The 23064-nt window shown below is 54.7% G+C and overlaps 1 protein-coding gene across 11 annotated transcripts in view; it reads right to left on the bottom strand.

Annotated features, from left to right (window-relative positions):
• CUX1 (cut like homeobox 1) overlaps positions 1-23064 on the bottom strand; it is a 375593-nt gene that overhangs the window by 83744 nt on the left and 268785 nt on the right. For 9 of the 11 annotated variants that reach the window (XR_004345751.1, XM_032604943.1, XM_032604942.1 and 6 more), the window contains 3 exons: positions 17112-17160; positions 7378-7482; positions 1027-1215 (listed from right to left, as the gene is read on the bottom strand). Coding sequence is in view for 10 of the 11 variants with exons in the window: in XM_032604943.1 (XP_032460834.1) it covers positions 1027-1215; positions 7378-7482; positions 17112-17160 (343 nt within the window). In the remaining variant the exon portion in view is untranslated. The remainder of the gene's footprint in view (positions 1-1026; positions 1216-7377; positions 7483-17111; positions 17161-23064) is intronic. The other 2 variants (XM_032604944.1, XM_032604936.1) reach the window with 1 other exon arrangement.

The following is a 23064-nucleotide window of genomic DNA, read 5'->3' on the forward strand; positions in this document are numbered from 1 at the left end:
AATGTGGGACACCAATTTACGAGGAGCCCCAAGAGGATCTAGCTCTCGGCTAGACTGCTAAAGACGCCGGAGGGAGACCAGCGGCTGATGGTGGGAGCTCCCCGTGCTAAAGCAGCACCACGCTCCGGGCCCCGGCGCCTGGCACAGGCCTGAGCGTCAAAACCATCCCTGCGGGTGGGGAGCGGGGCCCACGGGGCTCGGTGCAGATGTGCCCTCCACGAACCCCTGGCTTTCACGTTGTTTGGGCACAGGGCGGGCTGGGGTCTCGGTGTGCTGGGTCCTCCTGCCGGCACCTTCTCCAGGAGCCAGGGAAGGCCGGCAGAGCTGCACTAACGTGTCTGCGGATGGCCTGCGCCCCGACGGCACTCCGGCCCATGCGGCGTGCTGTGGGCAGGTGGGCACCAAGGATCGGGGTTTCTGCAACGGGCTGCGTGCGAGGACAGCTGACCAGGAGGGACGTGACACCTGGGCAGGGGCTGATGGGAGGGGTCAAGGCCCATCCCACCTCGCTGCCTTGGGCTTCAGGGCTCTGCTTCCAGCTGCCTCACAGAGGTCAAGGCTGCCATGCCTGCTGTCAGGACAAGGTGTTCTCCAGACAAGAGCCCTGACGGAGCTTCTGAGTGACGTGTTCAGGGGAACCTCACGCCTCCTTATACTGGTCTCACTGGAGGGAAAGACTTGGCTGATGGCTGGAGCTCACCTGAGATAAAACCCCAACAGTCACTTCTGCTTTCAAAAGAGAAGGAATTTTAACCATGACCTTTGCAGACAACAAAAACGAGATACATGTGTGCAACGGCTACGGCGGGGGCAAATGAGTTAGTTGGCTTTGAGCGAGAACCCCCCCCCCGCCCCGGCCGTGGTCACTATACTGGGGGCCGAAGTGCCCCGCTGAAGAGCTCGGGGTGTCGGCGGGGAGCCGGACCCCCCGTGCCGAGCCCGGGCTCCTTCCGGGGCCACATGGGAGGGAGGTGGGGTGTGCGCGTACGGCCCTCCCCCGGCCCCTGGGGCCCCCGGCGCCCTTACTTTGAGGGTGCTGTTCTTGGCACTCAGCTGCTGCTCGAGCTGGGAGATCTGGCTGGCCGAGTTCTCGCGCAGCTTCGTGAGGCTGGCCTGGAGTCTCTGCACGTCCTCCACCAGCTGCGCGATCTCCCGCTCTTTGGCGGCCAACTCAACTTCCAGGCTGGAGCGGGTGAGGACCTCTATGGCCTGCTCCTGCGGAGGAGAAAGGAGATGACAAAACCGCGCTGGCCTCGGACGGGCGCTTGGGGTTACCGGTGCTGGCAACCGAGGCGAGAAGCAGGCAGTGGGAAGGATGTGGTTGGTGGTGTGGATGATACAGCATCACGTCCTGCCTCTGCTTGGACCGCACCTGCCCGTCGCCCTCCCCCCGACCTTCTCGTCTGCACGGGGAGCTGCCACCTGGATTCATCTGTTCGACAAGCATTTACCGAGTACCCACCATGTAGCAGGCACACAGCAGGGGACACAAGGACAGAAGTCCCTGTCCTCACAGGGCTTCTGGTCCAGTGGGATGGGGCAGGGATGAGACGCTTTAAATATGCTTATCAGAGAGTGTGCCAGGTGATGATAAATGCCACGGAAAAACTGAAGCAGGGAAGGGGCAGCTGGGGCTTTTAATAATGTGGTCGGGAAAAACCGCATTGAGATGGTGACATTTGAGCAGAGACCTGATGGAGGCGGTGGAAAGGGCCTTGCTGATGGCTGGGGACACCAGAGGGGAAGGCTCTGAGGACAGCTCCTGGAATGTTCCAAAGCATTCGGATTTTTTGCCACAAGATGAGATGCAATGTCCTTTTGATTCATTACTCTGTTATCTAGAAGCTGAGATACTGTTTGACAAACTGATTCTCAGAGTTAGCATTTTACAAAAAAGAGTTAAAAGACATGGAAGGTGCATATTTGGAGTTCCTTTGCGCAGGAATTCTTTTGATAATTGCTGTTTTAAAAAACTTACTCCCCACCCCTCAGATGTGCTCATTTTGGAAAATGCAAAACAGGGAAAAGGTATTTTTTTTTAAAGTCAAATTCATATTTCCACTTCCCAAGGATGAAAGCAGTACTTTTCTCAAGTTTTAGAAGTAATCATAGCTCCTGAATGGTTCTGGAAGCTTGTCTGGAAGTGTTCTGGAAGTGCCGGGCGGAGCACTTCTGGGCATGACTGAGGGGGACAGGAAGGGCAGGACTGCAAGGTCCCTGTGACGGCAGCGACCTGGGGACGCGGCTCACACTGCAGTGTAGAACGCCACCATCCTGGCTGTTATCCCCTTGCCCCCAGAAGTGCACCGCTGCACACCTTGATTTGGCCTATACTGGGGCAGAAACAGTGGCAGCTACAGCCCCAGTTGGCAGGGGCAGCCCCGCCATTCCATGCATGATGTGCCTGTCACAGGGTTTTCACCATCTGGGGACAGCCAGTCACCATGGAAATAATTTTTCGTATCTCCCTCCCAAGAAATTAAGGCCTTTACCATGTAAGAATGTGAAGTTTTGTGGGCGAAGAAGTGAGCCCCTTCTGTCTCTGGTTTGTATAATGTTATAAAGTAAGTCCTTCACTTCCCCTAACTTCTGGCAGATCTGCCCGTGGCCCTGGGGCCCCAGTGAGCATCTTCCCGCCAACTTATTAAAGAGGCACATGCTGTCCAGACCAGTTCTGTTCAGCGTGGGCTCCACGGACTGGTGCCAACTCACACACCGTGGCTGGTACACAGTGAGACAAGCACAGAAATTGAGAGTAAGTGTTTAGAAACTTTTATAGCAATCTGACTTTGCTGTGACATTTTTATTGTCTTTTGTAAAACTATCAGTCTGCAACAGATTGGAAATTCAAAACAAAACAAATAAAACCATCCTTCACCACAGAGAATTTAGGAAGCGCCGCCCTAGACAACTCTGGTCAGAACCCAGGTCAGGAGCCAAGGGACCGCAGGCAAGTCCTGCCAGCAGTGAGGACAGGGGAGGAGCGCGTGGGGGGGGGGGGGGGTCCTGAGGAGGGACGGGGGGGTGTAGGCGGGCTGGTGGATCTTGCTCCGTCTCAGGGCGGGGACCCCACAGGCGGGCACAGGGGTGGGAGGGGCAGGGAGCAGGACACGAGCAAGGGGTGATCAATACTGAGAGGCCGGCTCGAAGAGGACTGAGCATGTTGCCACCTGAAAGGGACTGCTCGGGAGGGTGGCAGGAGGGGCCTGGACTTAGCAGGGGAACACGATGAAAGTGATACCCAGGGAGGTTGGCCTCACGGTGCATTTAGGCTGTGGCATGATATCTAATTTAACTTATTTATCAATCGTCCAACCTGAGGGATGGGGCAGCCATAGCAACTGTTTACAGCGCTCTTAGGGAAAGAGCCTGTAAAACAAGCCCAAAGGTGATCTGGGGTTTTCAATGGGCGAGTGCAAATCACAGCAGGGATGAGGGTTCAGAGAACCTGTGTAAAAACAGGAGCTCTCAGTGTGGCCCTAGATCCAGGATGGGTACCGGGGGACGGGCAGTCCCAGGGTACAGTTGGCTGCTCAACTCTTGGGGCCCAGCCTGGTCTGGCCACAAGCTGACCTTGTGACCTCAGGCACATCAATTAACTCACGAACCCGGGCCACAGATTCCTCATTCATAACAGAGCAGACACCATTTGTGTCTCACATAAACTAAGTGGAGGTGAGACAACGTACCCCAAAGCAGCAAGACCTTGGAGTTAAGACAGAAAACACCATCCTACTCCGAGCGCAAACGCGCTCGCTCCCACCCGCAACACGAGGGCTCCTGTTGTCCCACCGCGAAGACGCAGCAGAAAATGGAGGAAGAAACAGACAAGGGCCCGGGAGTTGACCAGGGGCTGCGGGTGGAGGGAGAGGCCCGCACCTGGGTGATGGAGCTGGGCCTGTCGGTCCGTGGGCACCAGCTAAAAGGAGATGGTAGGACAGGGCGCACAAGGTGCTGGGTAAGGTGGGGCGGGGGGGTGAGGTGGGGCGTGGAAAACTGCAGGGGGGTCGGCGTCTGGCAGTTCAGGTGCCCTTGAGATCATTACTGAGAAGGGAAGCAAAGGTGGATTCCGGGACTCAGGACCACTGGCTCCCCTTGTGTCTGTCCAGGCCTCGACTCAGCCGCACCCAAACCCCTTGGGAGCTGGGCCCTGCCCTGGCAGCTGTGGTTCAGGGGGCTGGGGTAGGGCCCAAGGACTCCCTCGTCATTCTGATGGGGTCCAGGGTCAGGACCCTGGCTCGGACAAGCCTTGGAAGGAAGGAAGAGAAACTGACTTCCCTCAGTCTGACAACAGGTCCTGGTGGGCACCAGAATGGGGTCCCGAGAGTCTGTCCCAGGGGGACCTGCCCAGGCTCCAGGCTTCAGAGGTAAGGGCCTGCGTTCCTCACGGTGCCTGTGTTCCTCATGTTTCCCAAGGGGAGAATGAACCCAGAGACCGCAGTCGCTGAGGGAGTACCCCATTAAACTCTGTCCCTCGGAACCGTCCGCCCCCTTCTGCCAAACCGCTTGTGTGAACTATCACAGGTCACGTAAATCCTCCTGCAGAGACCAGAACACCGAGGCCGGAAGAAGCCAGATAACGATCTCTGTTACCCTGCAGCCATTTTCACACGAGATGTGAATGAGACGCAGGACACGAGGGAAACCTGATGTGCGGTGACGGTGGGCCGGGACCCCAGCCTACGAGGCAAACACTCGGAGTCTAGGCTAATCTCCCCGGGGAGGGTTGAGGGAACGAGAGGCTCAGTTTTCCTTCCTTCTCATCACCCCGCTGTTCCTGCCGACACTAAGTGGCCGACGTGTGCCGACTATGTCCAGTATATTCACCTGACGGACAGACAGGCATTTAGGTTTAAGGCGGCCTGGTGTGGTGCACCAGAGCCCCAAGCTAACATTTGCCTATAAATACTTGACAAAGGGCCTGCGTGCCTCCTGTCTCCTTGAATGCGCACGAAGCAGGGGTGGCTCGATGGAGGGGTAAAGAGTGGACTTGGGAGCAGGACAAACTTGGGATCACATTCCAGCTCGGTCATTTCCTAGCTGTGTGACCTCGGGCAGATTACTTAACTCCTCCGAGCCTGTTTGCTTACCTACAAAATGAAGGTAATAAAACCGTCCTCTAACGACTGTGGCATCACGACGCAGCAATGACATAACGGCACAGAATCCCGCCCGGCCCCTAACGCGGAGCAGGGGCTGGCTGAGTGGCGGCTCGCCTTCCAGAATTGGTGATTCCCATGGCCCAATGGCCCGGTTTTGGCTTTTGCTGGATCTACAGACTCCACCGTTTCTCTACCCAGTTCTGCCAGCCAAGCCCAACAGACATCGTGCCGCTGGCCTGGTTTCCTACGCTTGCTCGTTTGCTCCCCAACGGGCTGCGGCTGGGGCTGGGGCTGGAGCTGCCGGGCTACACGGGCAACGTGTCCCTGAGGGGAGCCCTGGCAGGGCCGGCTCGCGGGAGGCTGAAGCGGTGCCACGTAAACACTGCACTTAGCCGATGCTGAAGTGTTTAAGCACCCCGAGGATCCACAACTTGCTCTACCTGCGAAAACATTCATTTCCTTCTGAAATGTTTTGGTTGCTACAGTCCAGGATGGTGCCAGAAATCCTTTCAATCAAAACATTTAGCCCAGGAGCCCCGGGTAGACACAGGATGCACGGCTTTCTCTAGAGGACCCTGAGCGACCACAGAGGCCAGGAGAAGCCGCACCGATTCCATCCTCGAGGGCTTCCTCCCGCCTCGGCTCCGGTGCTGGGTCCAGTCCAGGTAAACTTGGACAAGGGGACCGTGACACAGCCAAGGGGACATTTCAGGCAAAATTAATACCAGAGTCCATGAAGTACAAAGGTTGTGATGGTTCCTTAAATGGAAAACTTTTCTCTGTAGCCTAAAACACTTAAGTCATGTTTTAGTTAAGGTGAACTTAAAGACAGAAAACAAAAATCCAGTCTTAAAAGGGGTCCTCACACTAAAACTTTGCTTTGGACCCATTCCTGGGGAATAATTTAAAAGCTCCGGTCTGGGGCGGCAGAGGCCCCTGCCGAGTCCTGGCTTGGCCGCTGGGGCCAAGCGTTCTGGGGCAAGGGGTTTACATCCAGGGAGCTTCCGTTTCCTCATCTATATAAAGAAATAACAATGCCCTGCTTCATGGGTCGGGTGGGGGTAGTGGTAGTCAAACTGATGTGTGACCTTATTACAGCAGCACATCTCCCACTGGACTGTCCTCTCTCCAGGAAGGGCCTGGCTCGTCCCTCCTGGCTCTCCCAGGATCCACTGCGGGTCCCGGCACACAGCAAGGGCTCTCCAACCCTTTATTAAATAAAAGGACAGATACAAGTGCAATTCACCCATCACAGGCCATCAGAGCTGCAGGGACCTCAGGATCACTTACTTCCTCCTTATTCTGCCTCGTAAGTGCCACCACCTGAGTTAATCACTGTACGTGAACTAGTGACGGAGTTGGCTCTGAAACCGGGGCTCCTGGACCAGAGTTTTGATGCCAACCACAGCCAGACTAACTGCTAAGGTTGGCCGAGGACGGATTATGTGGCAGGACGTGCTCTAAAGGCTTCGCTCAGAGTAATTTCCAGAACCCTCGTAAAAACCCATTTTATGGATGATGCAACTGAGACTCAGGGAGGTTAAGCCACTTGCCCCAAGTCACACAGCTGATAAGCTGCAGAGCTGGGTTCGGAACCCAGGGCTTTGGCTCCAGTGGCCACGGTCTTAATTACGCCGCCGCTCTGTACTGCCGGCACAGCATTGAAGGAAAGAGTCTGGAGTCCGATAGTTCAAAGCCGCCTTGATCGAGCTGGGAAAGTTCCAGCTAAGAGCAATTTTCATTAGTCTTAGAAAAATCAGAGGCAAAGGTCTGAGATGTGTGCCTGGCTCCTCTTGAATGCCCGCACGTCAGGCGAGATCCTGACTATCACGCGGACTCAGAGCGGGTTGTGTTATTACCTCCCCCGCTCCTCCCACGTCATGAACTGTTTTCCACTCCCGAAGGACACATCCAGAAGACCAAACCTCCAATTTTCCTGTGCAGTCCTGCAAGCCTCCAGCCTCGGATCGCCACCCATCTGCCAGCGGTCCACCCACCAGTCTAACTGGGAAGATGCTCTCTTGGTGATGGGCTCTCCACCGGGTGGGCGTCACGCTGACCACCGGGCACCGAGGCACCACCAGTAAAGCTCTTCCCTCTGACACTACTGGGTTCCATCCCCAGACTGTTACACGCACTCCCCACCGGGACAGCAGGACTGTTTCAAACGTTACCCCCGAAAAGGGACGCTCTAAAGCCAAAGAAGAAAGCGGCTGTTAACACACAGAGGTACAGATGCGAGGCGACGGGGTCCCCGCGGGGCTGGGCTACCCACCACGTCCGGCGCCTTCTGGATCTGGGAGGCCAGCTGGAGAGAGTGGTTGGCCGACAAGAGCTGCTCCCTCAAGGTCTCCGCCTCTCTCTGAGCCACCTCTGCCCTCTGAAGGAAGTGAAAAGGGTGGAAAGAGAAAGTACATTCAGTTTAACAACTGACAATTATTACAAGAAACATTCATCAATTCATGCCTGACTGACTATAATTGATTTTCCTAAACACTCAACCTAATAAATGCTAGAAGAAAACAGAGAATGTGATGGATTTTTATTTTAAACAGTACAAGGAAGAAATAATTGAGCGATTATGACAGTAATTTAACGCTAGGAGCAAGGAATCCCCCGCTGATACTAGCGCTCCGGCCCACTGAATTTCCCAGACTGAATAAATACAAGTGGAAATGGAGTCTTTTGATTCAATTTCTTTCTATTCTCATAGCCCAAGAAGATTTTATTGCAGGATTACTCCTGGGAGTAATTCTCACGGGTAAACAGTGAATTAAAGACACTCTGGCCATTCTCCTCCTAAAAACACGCACAATGTCGTGGCTGTTTTCCTCCAGCGAGTATTTCCATAAACGGACAGGGTGTAAATACCACTTCTTTTGTGAGGACCAGGCTTATTTCAACGTATTTAACCCTTCACCCGACCAAGTTTTCTAATGCTGAGGCTGGCATTTCCAGCTAGCCAGGCCAACGAGGGGCTGCTCAGGGGGTGAGGCCGAACAGAGCCGCCACAGGGAGGAGGCTGCAAGAGGAACGAGGGGACGCTTCTGTCATTTGCTGTCATTCCCGGACAAGGACACCAGCGCTCCGGAGAGCAAACCAGTATTTCCCACTGGTCAGCGAGAACAGTCACTCCAGTGCCCACCTCCCAAGAGGACACCGTGGTGCAGTGGGCAGGAGCCGGGCATTTGGGACCAGAGGGATGAGAGCAGGTCACCTAACTCAGCTCACCAAGCCTCCACCTTCCCATCTGTAAAGTGGGAACACCGTCTCCCTCCCAGGGACCTCGCGAGGATTAACACCCAGAAGCGCCCTCATTCATAAGTGCTTTGTTAATGGGCTCGTCCTGATTTTACAATGACTGAGACGAAATGCAAGGATGGGTGGGAAGCTGTAGCTAACTGACACTGGGCACGTGGACTGAGGAGTGATCGCTGCTTCTTTCTACCAGACGTACATTCTGCTCATAGAAAAGATGAACGAGAAAAGCCTGGCTGACTAAGGCTATTTCGTGTGTTTTCTTATTTTGTGGTGTGACAGTGCGTGCCTACTAATTGCTAAGAAAGAACTGCAAAGAGAAGCAAGAAGCTAGCCTGCCCGGTACTCGCCAATCCGCCTAGTTGTACGAGGACTGGGTTTGGCAGCCTTAAGTGGTTCTACGACGGCGGCGCGGCCCTATCTGCTCTGCATCCAGACATATTAGGGTATTTCTAACAGTAGCTACTCCTGCCCAGGGTGGTGCTGGTGGCCGCCCGCCCCGCCGCTCCAGGAGCTCCTGGAATTGCACTCAGTCTAATTCCCATGGCGCCTGGGCGGGCCTGTCTGTGCTCGAGCAACCACTTCCCACCCTCCGCTGCAAACCGTCTAGAGGCGCCCGTGTCAGGAAAGGCGGTGATGTGACCGGTATGGCCAAGGTGCCAGGGGTGACTTCTGGTTCACGATAACTGCAGGAAGCTCTCCCCTTCAGTGAAAAAGATTTCCCCTAGTTTGTTTCCAGATGAGCCACTCCACGTTTTTCTGATAATCGAGTCATATTACTGAAAAGTTTACTCTCGTCTTTCTCGTCAGTTACACTCTTGGGCATAAAACCTCCATGGCTCTGCCAGGAAGAAGGTGTATTTTGACATATTTCTAGCCTTTCTGACTAAGGAAAACAGTGCTTAGCCTAGTGGAGAAGCAGTTCTGGTGGCAGCCAACGAGGCAGCATCCCCCCGCCCCCGCCCGCTAACACTGGCTGTGAAATGTTCCAGAAGCACCAGAGCTGGGGCAGCCCGGGCAGGGGCTTCGCGGCCAGGATCTCACGTGGGCATTTCGCTGTTGGGAGCAGAGTGCTGTCCCATCAAAGGCTGGGGGCTCACAGAATAAGGGATCTTAGCTGTGGATGATTTCACCCTCGGTTTTCATAATTTCCCCAGAGCTTCTGCACTTTGTTCGGTTTCCAAGTTCACGTACAGTCATGAACCTGGGGCCTGTCCTCGGTGGTCACAGCCTCTTACCACGTTTACGCTGACTTGGCTGCTTCACTGTAACTCTTAAAAAAAAATCAATTAACTAATTAGTTAATTAGGTTGTGGCGGGTCTTAGTCGCGGCAGGCAGGCTCCTCAGTTGCGGCGTGCAAACTCTTCGTCGCGGCAGGTGGGATCTAGTTCCCTGGCCAGGGATCGAACCCCGGCCCCCTGCATTGGGAGCGCGGAGTCTTAACCACTGTGCCACCAGGGAAGTCCCACCCTGTAACTTTTTGATTGTTTAGGATTTTTATTATTTATTCAGGATTTATAGCCTGAGTACATCAAAAACAAAACAAAACGAGTTGAGGTGTTTGTGCCGCTAAACGTGCGCAAAGCAGAACAGCTGAAAGTCAAAGTGGGCCTAAGAGCTGCTGAAGGAGGGAGCGGGCACTGGACGCCGGGAGCTGCTGCGGTGAGTCTCTGGAGCTGTAAATGCAGCCCAGCCGCTGGCGGCTGAGGCGGAAGGAAAAGGGTGCTGTGCTGGGTTGGCTCCGCAGTCTCCCTTGTTGCCAGGGTTTCCTATCTTCCCCATGACCACAGTCCGGCCAGATGAAGTTGTGTTTCTAGAACTGGAATCAACGTGGGGAGGGGGCAAGCTCTGGTGCTGGTTTCTGATCTGGACACCCAGACACGGGGCCGTAGCTGCCACGGGACATCCAGCTCCCCGTTTCCACTGACGGGACTCCTCCTCCCCTGTCCCTGCAGAGGCAGAGCCTGGGGACCGCGGCCAGGGCCCCGGTGGGCAGCTGGCGGCATCGTGGGTGTGACTCAGTGGCCACCCCACGGTGAGAACAGAGCCTGGCCAAGCCTGAGCTGCCCTCCTGAGAGATTTGCTGGCTGTTTCTTACTTTCTGTCCTTTGCTGAGAAGTGAGGGTAAATGCTGGAAGCGTAAGGGAAAGGAGAGCGCACGTGAATGAATGAGGGCGCTGCTTTGCATTTTGGTGGTAAGTCCAAAGATAGAAAGGGCAGCCCTACAGGACAACTGGGGACCAGCGAGATAACACAAGCCCGGTGCCCAGCAGTGCCACCAAGCGGTGACAGGCGTCCAGTGAAGAATTATTATTATTATTTTGGACCCTGGTGTGTGCTGCCTCTGGTGGCCACGATTCTTCCCTTATCTTAAAATGAGGAAAACCTTTTTTTTTAGTTAATTTATTTTTGGCTGCATTGGGTCTTTGTTGCTGCGCGCGGGCTTTCTCTAGTTGCGGCGATCGGGGGCTACTCTTCGTTGTGGTGCACGGGCTTCTCGTTGCAGTGGCTTCTCTTGTTGCGGAGCACAGGCTTTACGTGCGTGGGCTTCAGTAGTTGCGGCACACGGGCTTAGCTGCTCCGTGGCATGTGCGATCTTCCCGGACCAGGGCTCGAACCCGTGTCTCCTGCATTGGCAGGCGGATTCTTAACCACTGTGCCACCAGGGGAGTCCCGAGGAAAAATTTTAAAATTTAAAATCTTAAAATTTTTAGGGGAAAATTACTAAAGACTGTAGCTGGTCTTCAGGTTAAACTCCAGCTTCCTTCAGCTGTCACCAGGAAGTCATAAAATGTGGAGAAGCACGGCCGGTGGGGCAGACAGAGGAGGCAAAGGCAGAGGCTCAGGCGGCTGCAGCCTGCAGGGGACGGCTGGTGAGGCCGGTCACAGCCCTGGGCCCAGGGCCCAGGGAAAGGGGGCTGTGCTCAGGGGTTCCCTTGCGGGGGGTGTTTCCTTCTCCCCCAGCACCAAGGCTGGGATGTGAGGGAATCCTCACCACCTTCCCTGTCGGGCAGGCTTTCCCCAGTTTACCCATTTAAGGTGTGGCTTTGAGTCCCCTGGTTTTATATGGTGGTGGTGGAGGCAGGCGGCGGGGGGGTGTCTCTGATCCAGCCTTCTGCCCAACCTGGCCCTAGGCTTTGTCTCTTGTCCCTTTTATATGTGTGGCCATGAAAGCCCACCTCTGGGGACACCAGAGGTGAGCAAGTCCCTTTAGTGACACAGCAGCCATGTGAGCTGGCCAAGGGCAGTGAGTGCCCCCAGGGAGACAGGCCGCGGCTGGGCACACAGGTCTGCTGGCAGGCTGTCCCTCCTGCAGTAACTTCCCAAGGCTGCTGGAGCAAACTACCACAGACTCAGTGGATTCAAACAAGACCAGCTTATTACGTCATAGTTCTGAGGTCCGGCGTCCGCTGTGGGTCTCACTGGGGTAAGATCAAGGCGCTGCAGGGCTGGTCCCTTCCTGAGGCTCCGGGGCAGGATCTGTTTTCAGCTCCTAGAGGCTGCCCGCATTCCTCGGCTTGTGACCCCTTCCTCAACCTTCAGAGCCCGCAGTGGCCACAGTCAAATCCTTCTCACACCCCACGGCTCTGACTCTTCCGTCTCCCTCTCTGCACCTACGGACCCTGGTGATTATGGAGGGCCCACCTGCACAACCCCAGGGACCCTCCCGTCTCAAGGCCAGCAGATTAACAGCCTCAACTGTGCTCTGCAGGGAAGTGGACCTATTCACAGGTTGTGGAGATTGGGCTGTGGACATCTCTGGGGGCCGTTCTTCTGGCCACCGCAGTCCTCAAGGACAAATAACACATTTGGACCATTTCCAGGAGAAGGCAAGCTCTCCTCGGGGATGACTCCACAACCTGCTCCTCTCAAGGCCCCGGACTCTGGAGGGAGAGAAAAGGGGAGCATGACTACGGAGACCAGCAAGCGACCTTCCCAGGGAACAGATGCCATCGCTGTGGAAAGTGCACAGCTAACTTCCGGTCACCCTTCCAGATCAACACCCACACTCCCCTGCGGAGGACAGCTAGGGCCCAGAGGTGGACCCGCTTCAGTGATGCTGCAGGAGAGAGGTCAGAAAGGTCCACCGAGAGAGTTACCGCCACACATCCCAAGCTGGCCCCGTGCTGGTGGCTGGAGTCCCATTTGGACCCCCTGCCTGTGTTTCTGGGGGACTCGATGGATACTGATTTGGATTTCTTTTCTTGGGTCGGCCAGGCTGAAAGCTGGACCTATCCCAGCGTCACACCACCTGCATAAACGCAGATTGTTACAGCCCACAGACTGCTGAGTCACGATTTCAGAAAAGCCGTAAGAGCAAATTTCCCTACCCGCTCCTCCCCCAAAAGCTCCGAACCTTTACTGTCACCAATTAAGACAGTATTGATACAAGCACCTCCAAGTCGGACAAAGAGGTGTTAAGTGAGACCCAGCCCTAACTGCCCGTCACCAGTCGGACTCTCTTCCACTTCTCCTCACTAGAAACACAAGTACTTCAGCGATAAGATAGAGCTTCAGGTCTCAGTAGAACATTCTGACTAAAAACCAGTGCAAAAATAATGTTATATGCCAATGAAGTAGTAAATTGCTCCTCCCGGGGCTCTCCCCTGATGGGCAAGGCACGGAACCAGACGTCTGGCTGCGCCCGGCCCCGGTACCCCTCCTCCGGCCCGGCCCGCCTCCGCCTCGTCGCCACGGGCCCCGCATCATCCCTGCCCTGACACATCACAACAGCTGCTTACTGCTCTCCCGGCTTCCAGTCTTTTCACTCCCCTCCGTTCTCTGGATGCTTAGCCAGAGCGATCCTTCTAGAACTCATATCTGTGTCTCACTCCCGCCCGTGATTCTCCACTCTTCTCAGGATGAGGCCCTCCCCACACCTGGCTAGACCCCCTCCTCTGGGCCCACCTCTCTGCAGGGGCTTTACGGAACAGTCTGGAGCCCCCAGAGCTCAAGGAGCCCTTCCGTACAGGCCCTTCCTTGCCTGCCTGGGCGCTGCCCTCCTCCTTGTCCCCCCGGGGAGTTTTTCTCCTCATTGAGTCATCCCTGTTGAGCCGCTGAGCCACCGAGTCAGCCCCTTTCTGTTTGCTCTGTGTCTGACCCTCCACCTCATACTCTCAGCGAGGGCTGGCCCACATCTGCCCGCACAGCTCTGGTGACGGGGAGCTCACTCCCTTCGGAGGCAGCTCCGGGCACCTCTGCATCGGGAGGGAGTTCCCTCCCATCAGCCTCTGCACTTGGTCGTGAAAAAGCCCGACCCCTTCCCTGGCCAGCTGCAAGGCCAGAATCCACAACCGCTGCCCTAGGCCTTCCCCTTTCTAATCTCTTAACATCCCAAGTTCCTGACGTGTCAAGTCTTTCTGTCTTCTTTCCCTGCTCCCCAAAGAACAGGGATGTCCCCAGACCTCCCTGTTTCTTTCGTGTGAGGGCCCCTTCCCCGTCCTGGCCATGGAGTGGAGCCTGGATGCACTGCATGTGCCTGGTTTCCTTCTAGTGTGTGTGGTTTTCCAGGACAAACGATAAGTCCCCGGGCATGAACTAGCTGCTACAGCCGGCTGCAGAATCACCATCCCCTCCACTCCAGAGACTATTTCTACTCATGTAGCCTGAGTGGCTGGTGAGACTCTCCTATACCTCTCCCCACCCCCACTGTGCTGGTATCTTCCTGGGCAGGACTTCAGAATTCTCCCTGCGAACCCAGGCTCCCTTAGCAACTACAGAGCACGAATTTAAGCACGCACTTACAGGTGTTCTACCTCTAACCCGCAAAACAATCTCGTGAAGGAAGTACGGGCAGATCTCGTTTTACTGCGCATCACTTTATCGTGCTTTTTACTAACTGAAGGTTTGTGGCAACCCTGTGTTGAGCAAGTCCACTGGCGCTATTTTTCCAACAGCATTATTTTAAAGTTAAGGTATGTGCATTGCCTGTTTAGACATAATGCTATCGCACACTTAAAGAGACTACAGTGTAGCATAAACTTAACTTTTATATGCACGGGGAAGCCAAAAAATCTGTGTGACTCCCATCCTGATACCCGCTCTGTTGTGGTGGTCTGGAACCTGAAATCTCTCCGAGGTCTGCCTGTACTAGTTACCACTCCCTCCCTCCCTTTCTCTCGTACATAAACAATTTTTTTAAATTAAAAAAAAAAAATGGAATTGTAAAATACAGTCACATAAAACATACCATCTTAACCATTTTTAAGTATACATTTTAGTGTTAAGTATGTTCGCATTGTCGGGCAACCATCTCTAGAAATTTTCATCTTGCAAAACTGAAACTCTGTCCCCATTAAACACTGTAATTCCCCATTCCCCGTTCCCCCAGCCGCTGACACCCACCTACCCTTCTTTTTTAAAAAAATTAATTAATTTTTGGCTGCGTTGGGTCTTTGTTGCTGTGCGCGGGCTTTCTCCAGCTGTGGCGAATGGGGGCCACCCACCACAGCTGTGGTGTGCGGGCCTCTCCCTGCAGTGGCCTCTCCCTGGGCTCCAGGCACGCAGGCTTCAGTAGTTGCGGTGTGTGGGCTCAGCAGTTGTGGCGCACGGGCTTAGTTGCTCCGCGGCATGTGGCATCCGCCCGGACCAGGGCTTGAACCCGCGTCCCCTGCATTGGCAGGCGGCCTCCCAACAACTGCGCCACCAGGGAAGGGAAGTCCCCCCCCCCCCACTACTCTCTGTCTCTATGAATTCGACGACCCTAGAGATTTCATGTAGGTGGAATCACAGTCTGTTTTTTTGTGACTGGCTTAATTTTCCTTAGCATAATGTCTGCAAAGTTCATCTCTTTGTTTTCCCTTTTTTTAAAAGAAATGTAAGCAGTGGAGAGACTTGTCCAAGGCCATCTATGGCCAGGAAGTACTGAGTGCGGACCTGAACCAACCGTCACCGTGGAGGCGGCACCTTTCTTCAGGGTCCTGTCTGGTGTCTCCGAGGACCCGGATCCACCCAGTGGCCTTCAGCACTTTGAGAAGCACATCAACTGTGCCAAACGTCCTAGTACCTGGGGCCTGACTGGATGGAGCCTGACCACTTGATATGCACAGAGTCAGCTCATCTGTCTAACAAGCCAGAGCTTACCCCAAAGCGCCGCCAAAAGGGGAAGCAGGCCTGCGATGGGCCTGGAGGGAGGGAGAGAGTGGGGGAGTGGAAACTGAGAAATGCAAGTGATAATCCCGTGACAGGGAAGGTTCACCAATAAGGTTTCTGCAAAGTTGAGCAGTGCTACTTGAGTAAGAACAAAGGGGCCAAACTAAATTAGTTTAGCAAATTAAGGTAAAGAAATGCTTCGGCACCTCTGTGAGGTGAAGCGGAAGTAGTGCTTTAGGGCAAGGAGCTGAATGGGTGTATTTGGGACATAAAGAAAGGCCAAGTGAGCCCCCAGGCTCTATCCTTGTTTCCGAGTGTGGTGAATGGCACAGGCGCCAGGCCTGGCTCTGCAACTGACCGGCCACTGGCCTCAGTTTCCTCATCTGTAAGATGGGAGTCATAACTACACTGACCTTGGTGGAAAACAGTGAGGTTTAAGTGACTTGGTTCGTGTGAAGTTCGGTACAATCGGTACAAAATAAGTTACTCGACAACGGTCAGCTCTTCTCACCGTGACCAGCACGGCTACTACACAAAGATGCTACCTCGGGTGATGCAGTCCACGCATCTCTACTGAGCAACCCCTATGGACCAAGCCCAGGATCCTCAGGGGTGAGTCTGAGTGTGCAACAACGGACACACAAAATCTTCCTTGAAGAAGAAAGGAATCCACACGCTCCATGAACATTCTCATGCATACACTGACTTTCATATTTTAATCGGATTTCAGGATATTTTCATGGGCCAAAGAATGGACAGGGCCGCTCTTTGCTGAGTGTCTGCCAAGGTCCGGGTTAGCAATGCCAGTCAGGGGGACAGGCACCCTGTGGGACCCTCACAAGGTGGAGAGCTGAGACCATGGATCCGAGAAAGATTTTCATCCCGTGGGGCCACTCGAGGCAAACCGCTAAGCTTCCAAGTGCCTGGAGCGACCCAGCTGTAAAACTGAGTGGGGAGAGGCCACCACTGCCCCTGGCCTTCTGCGGCTGAGACACATAACCCAGCTCTGGCTGCTTCTCCCTGCAAATAAATAAACTAAAACGAGAGACCCCTCCCTTTTCAAAGCAGTAGCGCCATATGCTGAAGCGAAATGTTCTCTCGCTCCGCAGTCCTCGGGGAAGGGCGGGGCTCTGCAGGGCGGCCAAATTTCCCAGGCAGCTGACTGTTGAGAGCCACTGGACACCGTGTGCCTACTTCATGCTGGACACAGTGCTGGGGGTACTTTGCGCAAAGCATCGTGACAACTAAGTATCAACCAGGAGGGGCTGTCAGCTGGCAGCCCTCTCCAGAGCAAGCGGCTTCATCCCGTCAGGAGGTGGAGAGGCAGACTTTGCTACGGGGTAACGCACTGGTATAAACTCTAAGGCATAACGGCTGTCACGGGAACAGAGCGGAGATTTAAGAGACGGATTAAGGAAAAGAAAAAGCATCACCACGGGATGCCGGGGATGCTGGGACCACGTCAGAGACTTTCCCAAGGAAATCACGCCTGGGACTTTTCACGTATTTCTCATGACATCAGAAAAAGCGTCAACGTCGACAGCGGTATGTGAAAGGTACAAGACTAACTGGCCTCCTAGCTTAGAGAAGCCTCTTGTGAGAGAACAGAAAGGGCTACGCTCTTGTGATTGCACGCCTGAAGCCATCAAACGTCCTACCTGGTTTGCTCTTTCAAGGTCCGTCATGATCATTTCAATTTCGTCGGCCCTGGGGAGGTGAGAGGGAGACAGCACATTAGTCAGCGGCGAGGGAGGCTCGGGGGCCACCGCGGTTCCAACTCGGCAGCGGGACCCACAGGCACGCAGGTCGGTGTCGGGGGAGAGGGGCCACGCAGAAGGGGACTCTGCCACCCATTGGGAGGAGGTGGGCTTGCATCGGCGGGAGAGCCCGCCTGCCCTTGAGGGGCGCCAGTCTCTTTGGGGAGACGGTGCCTCCTGCCAAGAGAGCAAAAAGAACTCTGAACAGAATGCTCTGGAAAAACAGAGGCGGCAGAGATGAATTCTCCTTGGGGGAGGGAATCAGGAAGGTTTCAGAGGAGGTGATGTGTGAACTGGGTTTTGAAGGATGCGTAGAAGTTTGCTAGGACCAAGAGAACCACAAGCAGGTGGGGGAGGCGGGAGGAGGCTGGGGACGCAGGCTGGGGGGCTCTGCAGTCTGTCTGTGCGATAAAACCACCTGGGTCTCCGTCATCCTCCCTCAGCCTGCTCACACACAGGGGGTTTCCAAGTGTTGTTTGTTCTTTCTCTTTTTTTCTGCTCTGAAAGTACTTTCTTGAGTAATCTGAAGGCACATACATGCTTCCAACACACAACAGCACGAGAGAGAGCGGAATGCTCAGAGTTCTACCGAGAAGGTCAGTTCCAAAAGTCTGTGGCAGGTTTGAACAGAACGCCCAGGGAAGTCACTGCCCCAGACGAGTCTCGATGACGGCCCCTGTGACGAGGAGGCCACGGCCGAGACTGCTGCCCGAGGAAGGTTCAGCCCACCCATGGAAGAGGGGGTGTGAATGTTACAGCTGCAGACCAGCAGTGGGCGTGTGCGCCCCCTCATTCCCCACCCCACGGGGACCTGAGCTGGCTCTGCCGCCTGCGGGACTGAGCTCCACCCCTCCCCGCCGGCCTCTCTGCCTGCTGAATCCCAATGGCTGCCCTTCTGGGCCGAGGCTCCTGCCCCCCTCCCACCCCCGCGGCCCTGTGCTCAGGCAGCTCCCACCACGTGGCGGGCCCTACATAGCCTGGACGTGTGCCGTCTGCCCCGTCACCCTCCACTCCTGGGAACCTCATCCCCTACTTCCACCCCCACCCCCCAGCCCTCCTCCAACCCTGCCAGGGGCTCCATCTCAGGAGGTAGCACAGCTCTCCCTCCCTGCCAGGGTGCGTCTCTTTCACCCTCACCCCTGCCGGCACAGGGCCTGGCATCAAGCTGGAGGCCAGGGTCCTGAATGTGGCCTGTCCTGCGACCAACGGGCCAGTGGGCCAGTCTACTCCCTGGGACAGGTTGGGGCACTCGGACGGGCCAACTCCAGGGTTCTTCTGCCCCCCCAAACCTACTTCTCTGGTCTTGGCCATCCACCCTTAATATAGAGAGTGGGACAAACTACCCAGGCCCTGGCCGGTCCGGTTTTGCCATTTGCTGCATCGTGTGTTCTCTCCTCTGGCCCCGAGGCTTTTCCAGCCTTCACGGCGCCCTGGGATTCAAGGCCATCGCATCAACTCCCAGCAGCCCACACGGGGTAACAGATGCCTTGTGATCAGGTTCACCGATCGTCGTATCTGTTTGAAATAGTATCCTGCTCGCAGACTCGTCCGGGAAAAGTCCGAAACAACTCATCCAATGGCCTAGTTAAACGAAGCTCTTTTTAGGACAACTTCGTGAAGCAGTGTCTCTAAGACAAACACCCAAACTGGGCCCCCGCAGAGAAATGCTGGGGGCCGGGGGCGGCTTCAATGACAAAACGTCTTAATGCACCATGGCAAACAGAAACCTCCAAGATCTCAGAGAGAAACTGCCTTGACTCCAGAGGGTAAAACCATCACTGAAAGTGTTTGGTCCTCAAGTGACAGAAAAGTGGACCTGACGGCGGCCGGGACAGAAAGCTTTCTTGACAACCTGCTGATGGAGTGCAAATCTCATTGCGTGTGAGAGGCAATCAAGTTAACAAACTTCTCTTTTAAGGCAAGTCACAACTTTTAAGTGAAGTTTTGAACTTTAATCAAACAGTTATGCACTATGTATTTACAAAGTCCAGATCTACACGGCCACCCGCCCAGCCCGCCGGCTGCTGGCGTCATCCGAGCACTCTCTCCCTCGGTCCGTGAATGTTTTCCGACACCTACAAGCTCCCTGGCCCCGGCAGGGGCCATGGGAAAGGCGCAGGCAGACGTGGCTCCTGCACAGCCCACCGGTGCCGCGTTTACAGAGGGGGACAGAAGCCCCCCCTCTTGGCTGCTGAACACCTGAAACGAGACCTCCAGGTGCCCCATCTTCCTTCTCTCTGGCGCACGTCAGGGAGCTGGTGGCCAGGGGAACGGCCTGGGCTGGGGGAGCGGAGATCCCAAGCATGGGGTCTCAGGGAGGGTTTTCCGAATCTCTCCTGTTGGGTCCTTCATGAGCCCTTTCGTCTTTAATTCTGGCTAATTTATCTTCGTCATTCAGATGTTTCTTCTGCTTGGTTTGGGTCTCCTACTATCTGGCTACTGTTGGCCCGTCTACTTCCGTCCTCCACGTCGTCCAACTTTTCCTTACATTTGCTATGTCCTGATCCTTTCCTGCTCCTTCTGGGCGGTTCTTCAACTTGACCCCCCTGTAGCTGTGCTCAACCTGTGATCTAGCTCTTCTCTCTGCTTCCTTAGTTTAGTTATTCTGTTCTTGATACCTGTCATTCCCACTCCGTTCGTTATTACAATTATTCCTTGGTTTTGCTTTATGTTTCCTCGAGTGATGCTTATTTTGTACGTGGGGCCCATCTGTCTGTCTTCAGATCACATACACTGATGGGTTTGGGGGTCTGTCTTCCAGAGAGGGGTGTTCTCCTCTGGGGCCTTGCTGTTTTCCCCGGGGGGTACCAGCTACTCTTCTTGGCAGTGTATATGGGGGGAGGAGGGAGGACAGAGAGGCAGCCCCACTGTGTGTCTCTCAGGATGAATTGAAGGCACACAGCAGTGTTCAATGTCTTCTGCTGAGTGAAGAACGAGAGGCAGGGGATGACCCCAGGCCCCCGGAGTAAACACTGACAGCTCCCCTCCACCAGAAAAATCCTATGGCCAGAGCTTCACCTTCAGTTCTCAGCATTAGGAGCAGGGGATCCCCCCGGTACAACTCCCCAACCTCTGCTCTGGAGATAAGGGGTAGAGATGTGGCTGCCTGGGGGCCCACCCTCCCCTGTTTTTATCCACTCCTCACTCCTTGCCTGGCCACTGCCATTGGCCATGGGGCCAGGACAAGGTCAGACACAGGCCTGGGCTAAAAAAGAGAGGGATTATTCCCAGGGGTCTGGCTTCACCTAGAGGCTAGATTGGCAAAGCTGGGACCTGCCGGGTCTGCGAAGTGGCATCCAGATCTGGCCAGGTTTAGGGGGCCTGGGTGGGCTTGAGCGCCTCCTCAGGTGAATGGTTTTGGATGGTCATAACGATGCTTAACATCCAGAAAACAATGTATCATCTCCAAAAGATGTCACGTCACTTATTAAAAATTAGTCACATTTAAACAGGAAGGTGTCTTCTTGGCAGTCTGAGGCAATCCCTGGAAATGAGTTTCAAGTTTTTCCATCTTCTCATCAGTTTAACTTTGGTTACTAAGCAACTGCTAAGCTGACCAAAATACTGAATGTGATAACGAGTGCGGCCCTTACCTTTCATCACGAGAGCAAGTCTCGTATTTCCAGAGCTTTCAGCCGATGATGCCCACACTGAGCCCTGCTGTTACAGAGTCGGGCAGTTCAAAACCAGGTACCCTGGCGACGGCGGGGCCCAGAGGGGCTGCAGCTCCCCTTCACGGATGGGACCAGAAGCCCCGGAAGGAGGCAGTGGAAGGAAGCAGGGATGCAGTGGGTGAGGAAAAGTTCAGATGATCCTTTTAGAAGTCTGTAGGTTCGTGATTCACTCTCCCAAGGGGCACGCTTTTTAAAAGGTGAGAGAAAAATACAACTGGCTGGGTACTGAAATGTGATCAGGGCTTCTGGAGACGGGCCGACCCGCCGGTGCTGGCTGCATTTTAGAACCCGTCTGCCACCGGGCCTGTACGACCCACGTCTCGCCAAACTGCTGCTCGCACCCGCCCCTCAGCAGCACGACTCCTACCAGACGGCTGCCCCCAATAAGTAACATGAAAGCGCGCAGAGGTTAATACGGCCGACTCTAAACGTTATCTGAAAAGTACAGCGATGAGTTAAACGGCGCGTGCTTTCACAGCAGGATCGTCAACAAGACTCCGAGGGGTTTTTCATTCTTTTCATTTCGCAGGCTCAACTACCACGTCAGGATCCGGAGCCTGACATTAGTCTAAATCATTTATTTTCCAAAGTCCGTAATAAGCACAGGTATTGTTTGCTCAGCAGAACTATTTATCATAAAGACTTAGTTCTCTCACCCCTTTATGAGCTGACAGAACAGTTTTCACTGATCTATTAACCTGTGCCGCAGTACGCAGTACGCTCTGCTCTGGCTTCAAACCGCGGATCATTTTGGCCTGGGCTGGAATATGCAGTTCATTCGGTCGGTTCCCCACAGATCATTCCAGGGTATTCTCTGGGCTGGCATGTGATTTTTATGAGGAACTTTTTTAAAAGGACACGGCCAAGGCCAGCGGCCGGGAAATCGTATCCGCGATGGAAACCCTGTATTTCCTTTCACACTAGCCTCCCGAGTGCTGAGGGATGGCACCAGGGCAAGGGTGGGGCATATTTCAACCCCAAACAATCTTACGACATCGGGAGCTGTTAAAACAAAGTACGTCTACAAGGCAGTTGAAAAAGCGTCCAGGGCGACCTTCAAAGGTCAGTGTACCTTCTTGGACCCAGGTCAAGAGCCAGTAGTCTCAGTACTAGATTGTAAAGTTCTTAGGTATCAAAAGAAGAAATATGTGGAATTCCCTGGTGGTCCAGTGGTTAGGACTCCACGCTTCCACTGCAGGGGGCACCGGGTTCGATCCCGGGTCGGGGAACTAAGATCCCGCAAGCTGCGAGGCACGGCCAAAAAAGGAAGAATATCTAAAGATTAATTCTCCCTGCTTTAAAAACAAACAAACAATTTCAGTATGTTTGGTAAAGCAAATGCTCCCCCCCCCCCCCCCACCACCGGATGCTGCGTCTGACGCCTGGGCCGTCAGGAAGGCGGGTCACTTTCCAGGTGGGACTCTGAGCCCCAGAAGCAGGGCTCACTGGACGGCGTGCAGAAAGAGCAGGTGGGAAAACGAAGAGAAGGAGGCAGAGGACCAGGGGTGAGGAAGGTCTCTTGGCTATGGGACTGGAATCCCCTTGATGGGGGGCGGGGTCCGAGCTCCCAGGTGCCAGGTTGGCAGTGCACTGGGCAATGGCATTCGCCCTATCGAGAGCACACGGGACAGAGGATGCACATCCCAGGAGCTCAAAGACACGAGACCCTGTAACTGCCTGCTCAGGGTGGGCGCAGGGAGGTGAAGGCGCCCAAGGAACTTTGGTCCAGTGACAGCCCAGACGAAGGGACAGCGGGCTTTGCAAACAGGAGGAGAGAGCCTCTTGGAGAAGTGGACATCTGGTCTGCATCCTGGAGGACGAGTTTGCTGGGTAGAGAACACCAGACCACAACGCTGTGGGGGCCCTTCAATCTTGTGTTTCCATGGCGTCGAGCCCCCCGCCCCCTCCCCGCCCATCATGACAGGGCAGCCTCTTTCTGCCCCTTCTATGCCTCCTATTTCTTTCTCTCGTGATGGCAGAAGCCATGCAGAGCCCTGTCACACAGCGAGGGTGACAGCGGAAACCCTGCCCGTTGTCCGACGTCACGGGCAATGCCTCCAATGGTTCACCGTCAAGCATCTTGCTCATTTTGGACTTTAGATACGTATGTTTGTATTTTGTTAATGTGACAGCCAACTGTTCCTATGTTATTGAGGCTTTTTAATAGAAGGCGGACATTG

This window comes from Phocoena sinus, chromosome 15, assembly GCF_008692025.1.
Source record: "Phocoena sinus isolate mPhoSin1 chromosome 15, mPhoSin1.pri, whole genome shotgun sequence".
Classification (NCBI taxonomy): domain Eukaryota; kingdom Metazoa; phylum Chordata; class Mammalia; order Artiodactyla; family Phocoenidae; genus Phocoena; species Phocoena sinus.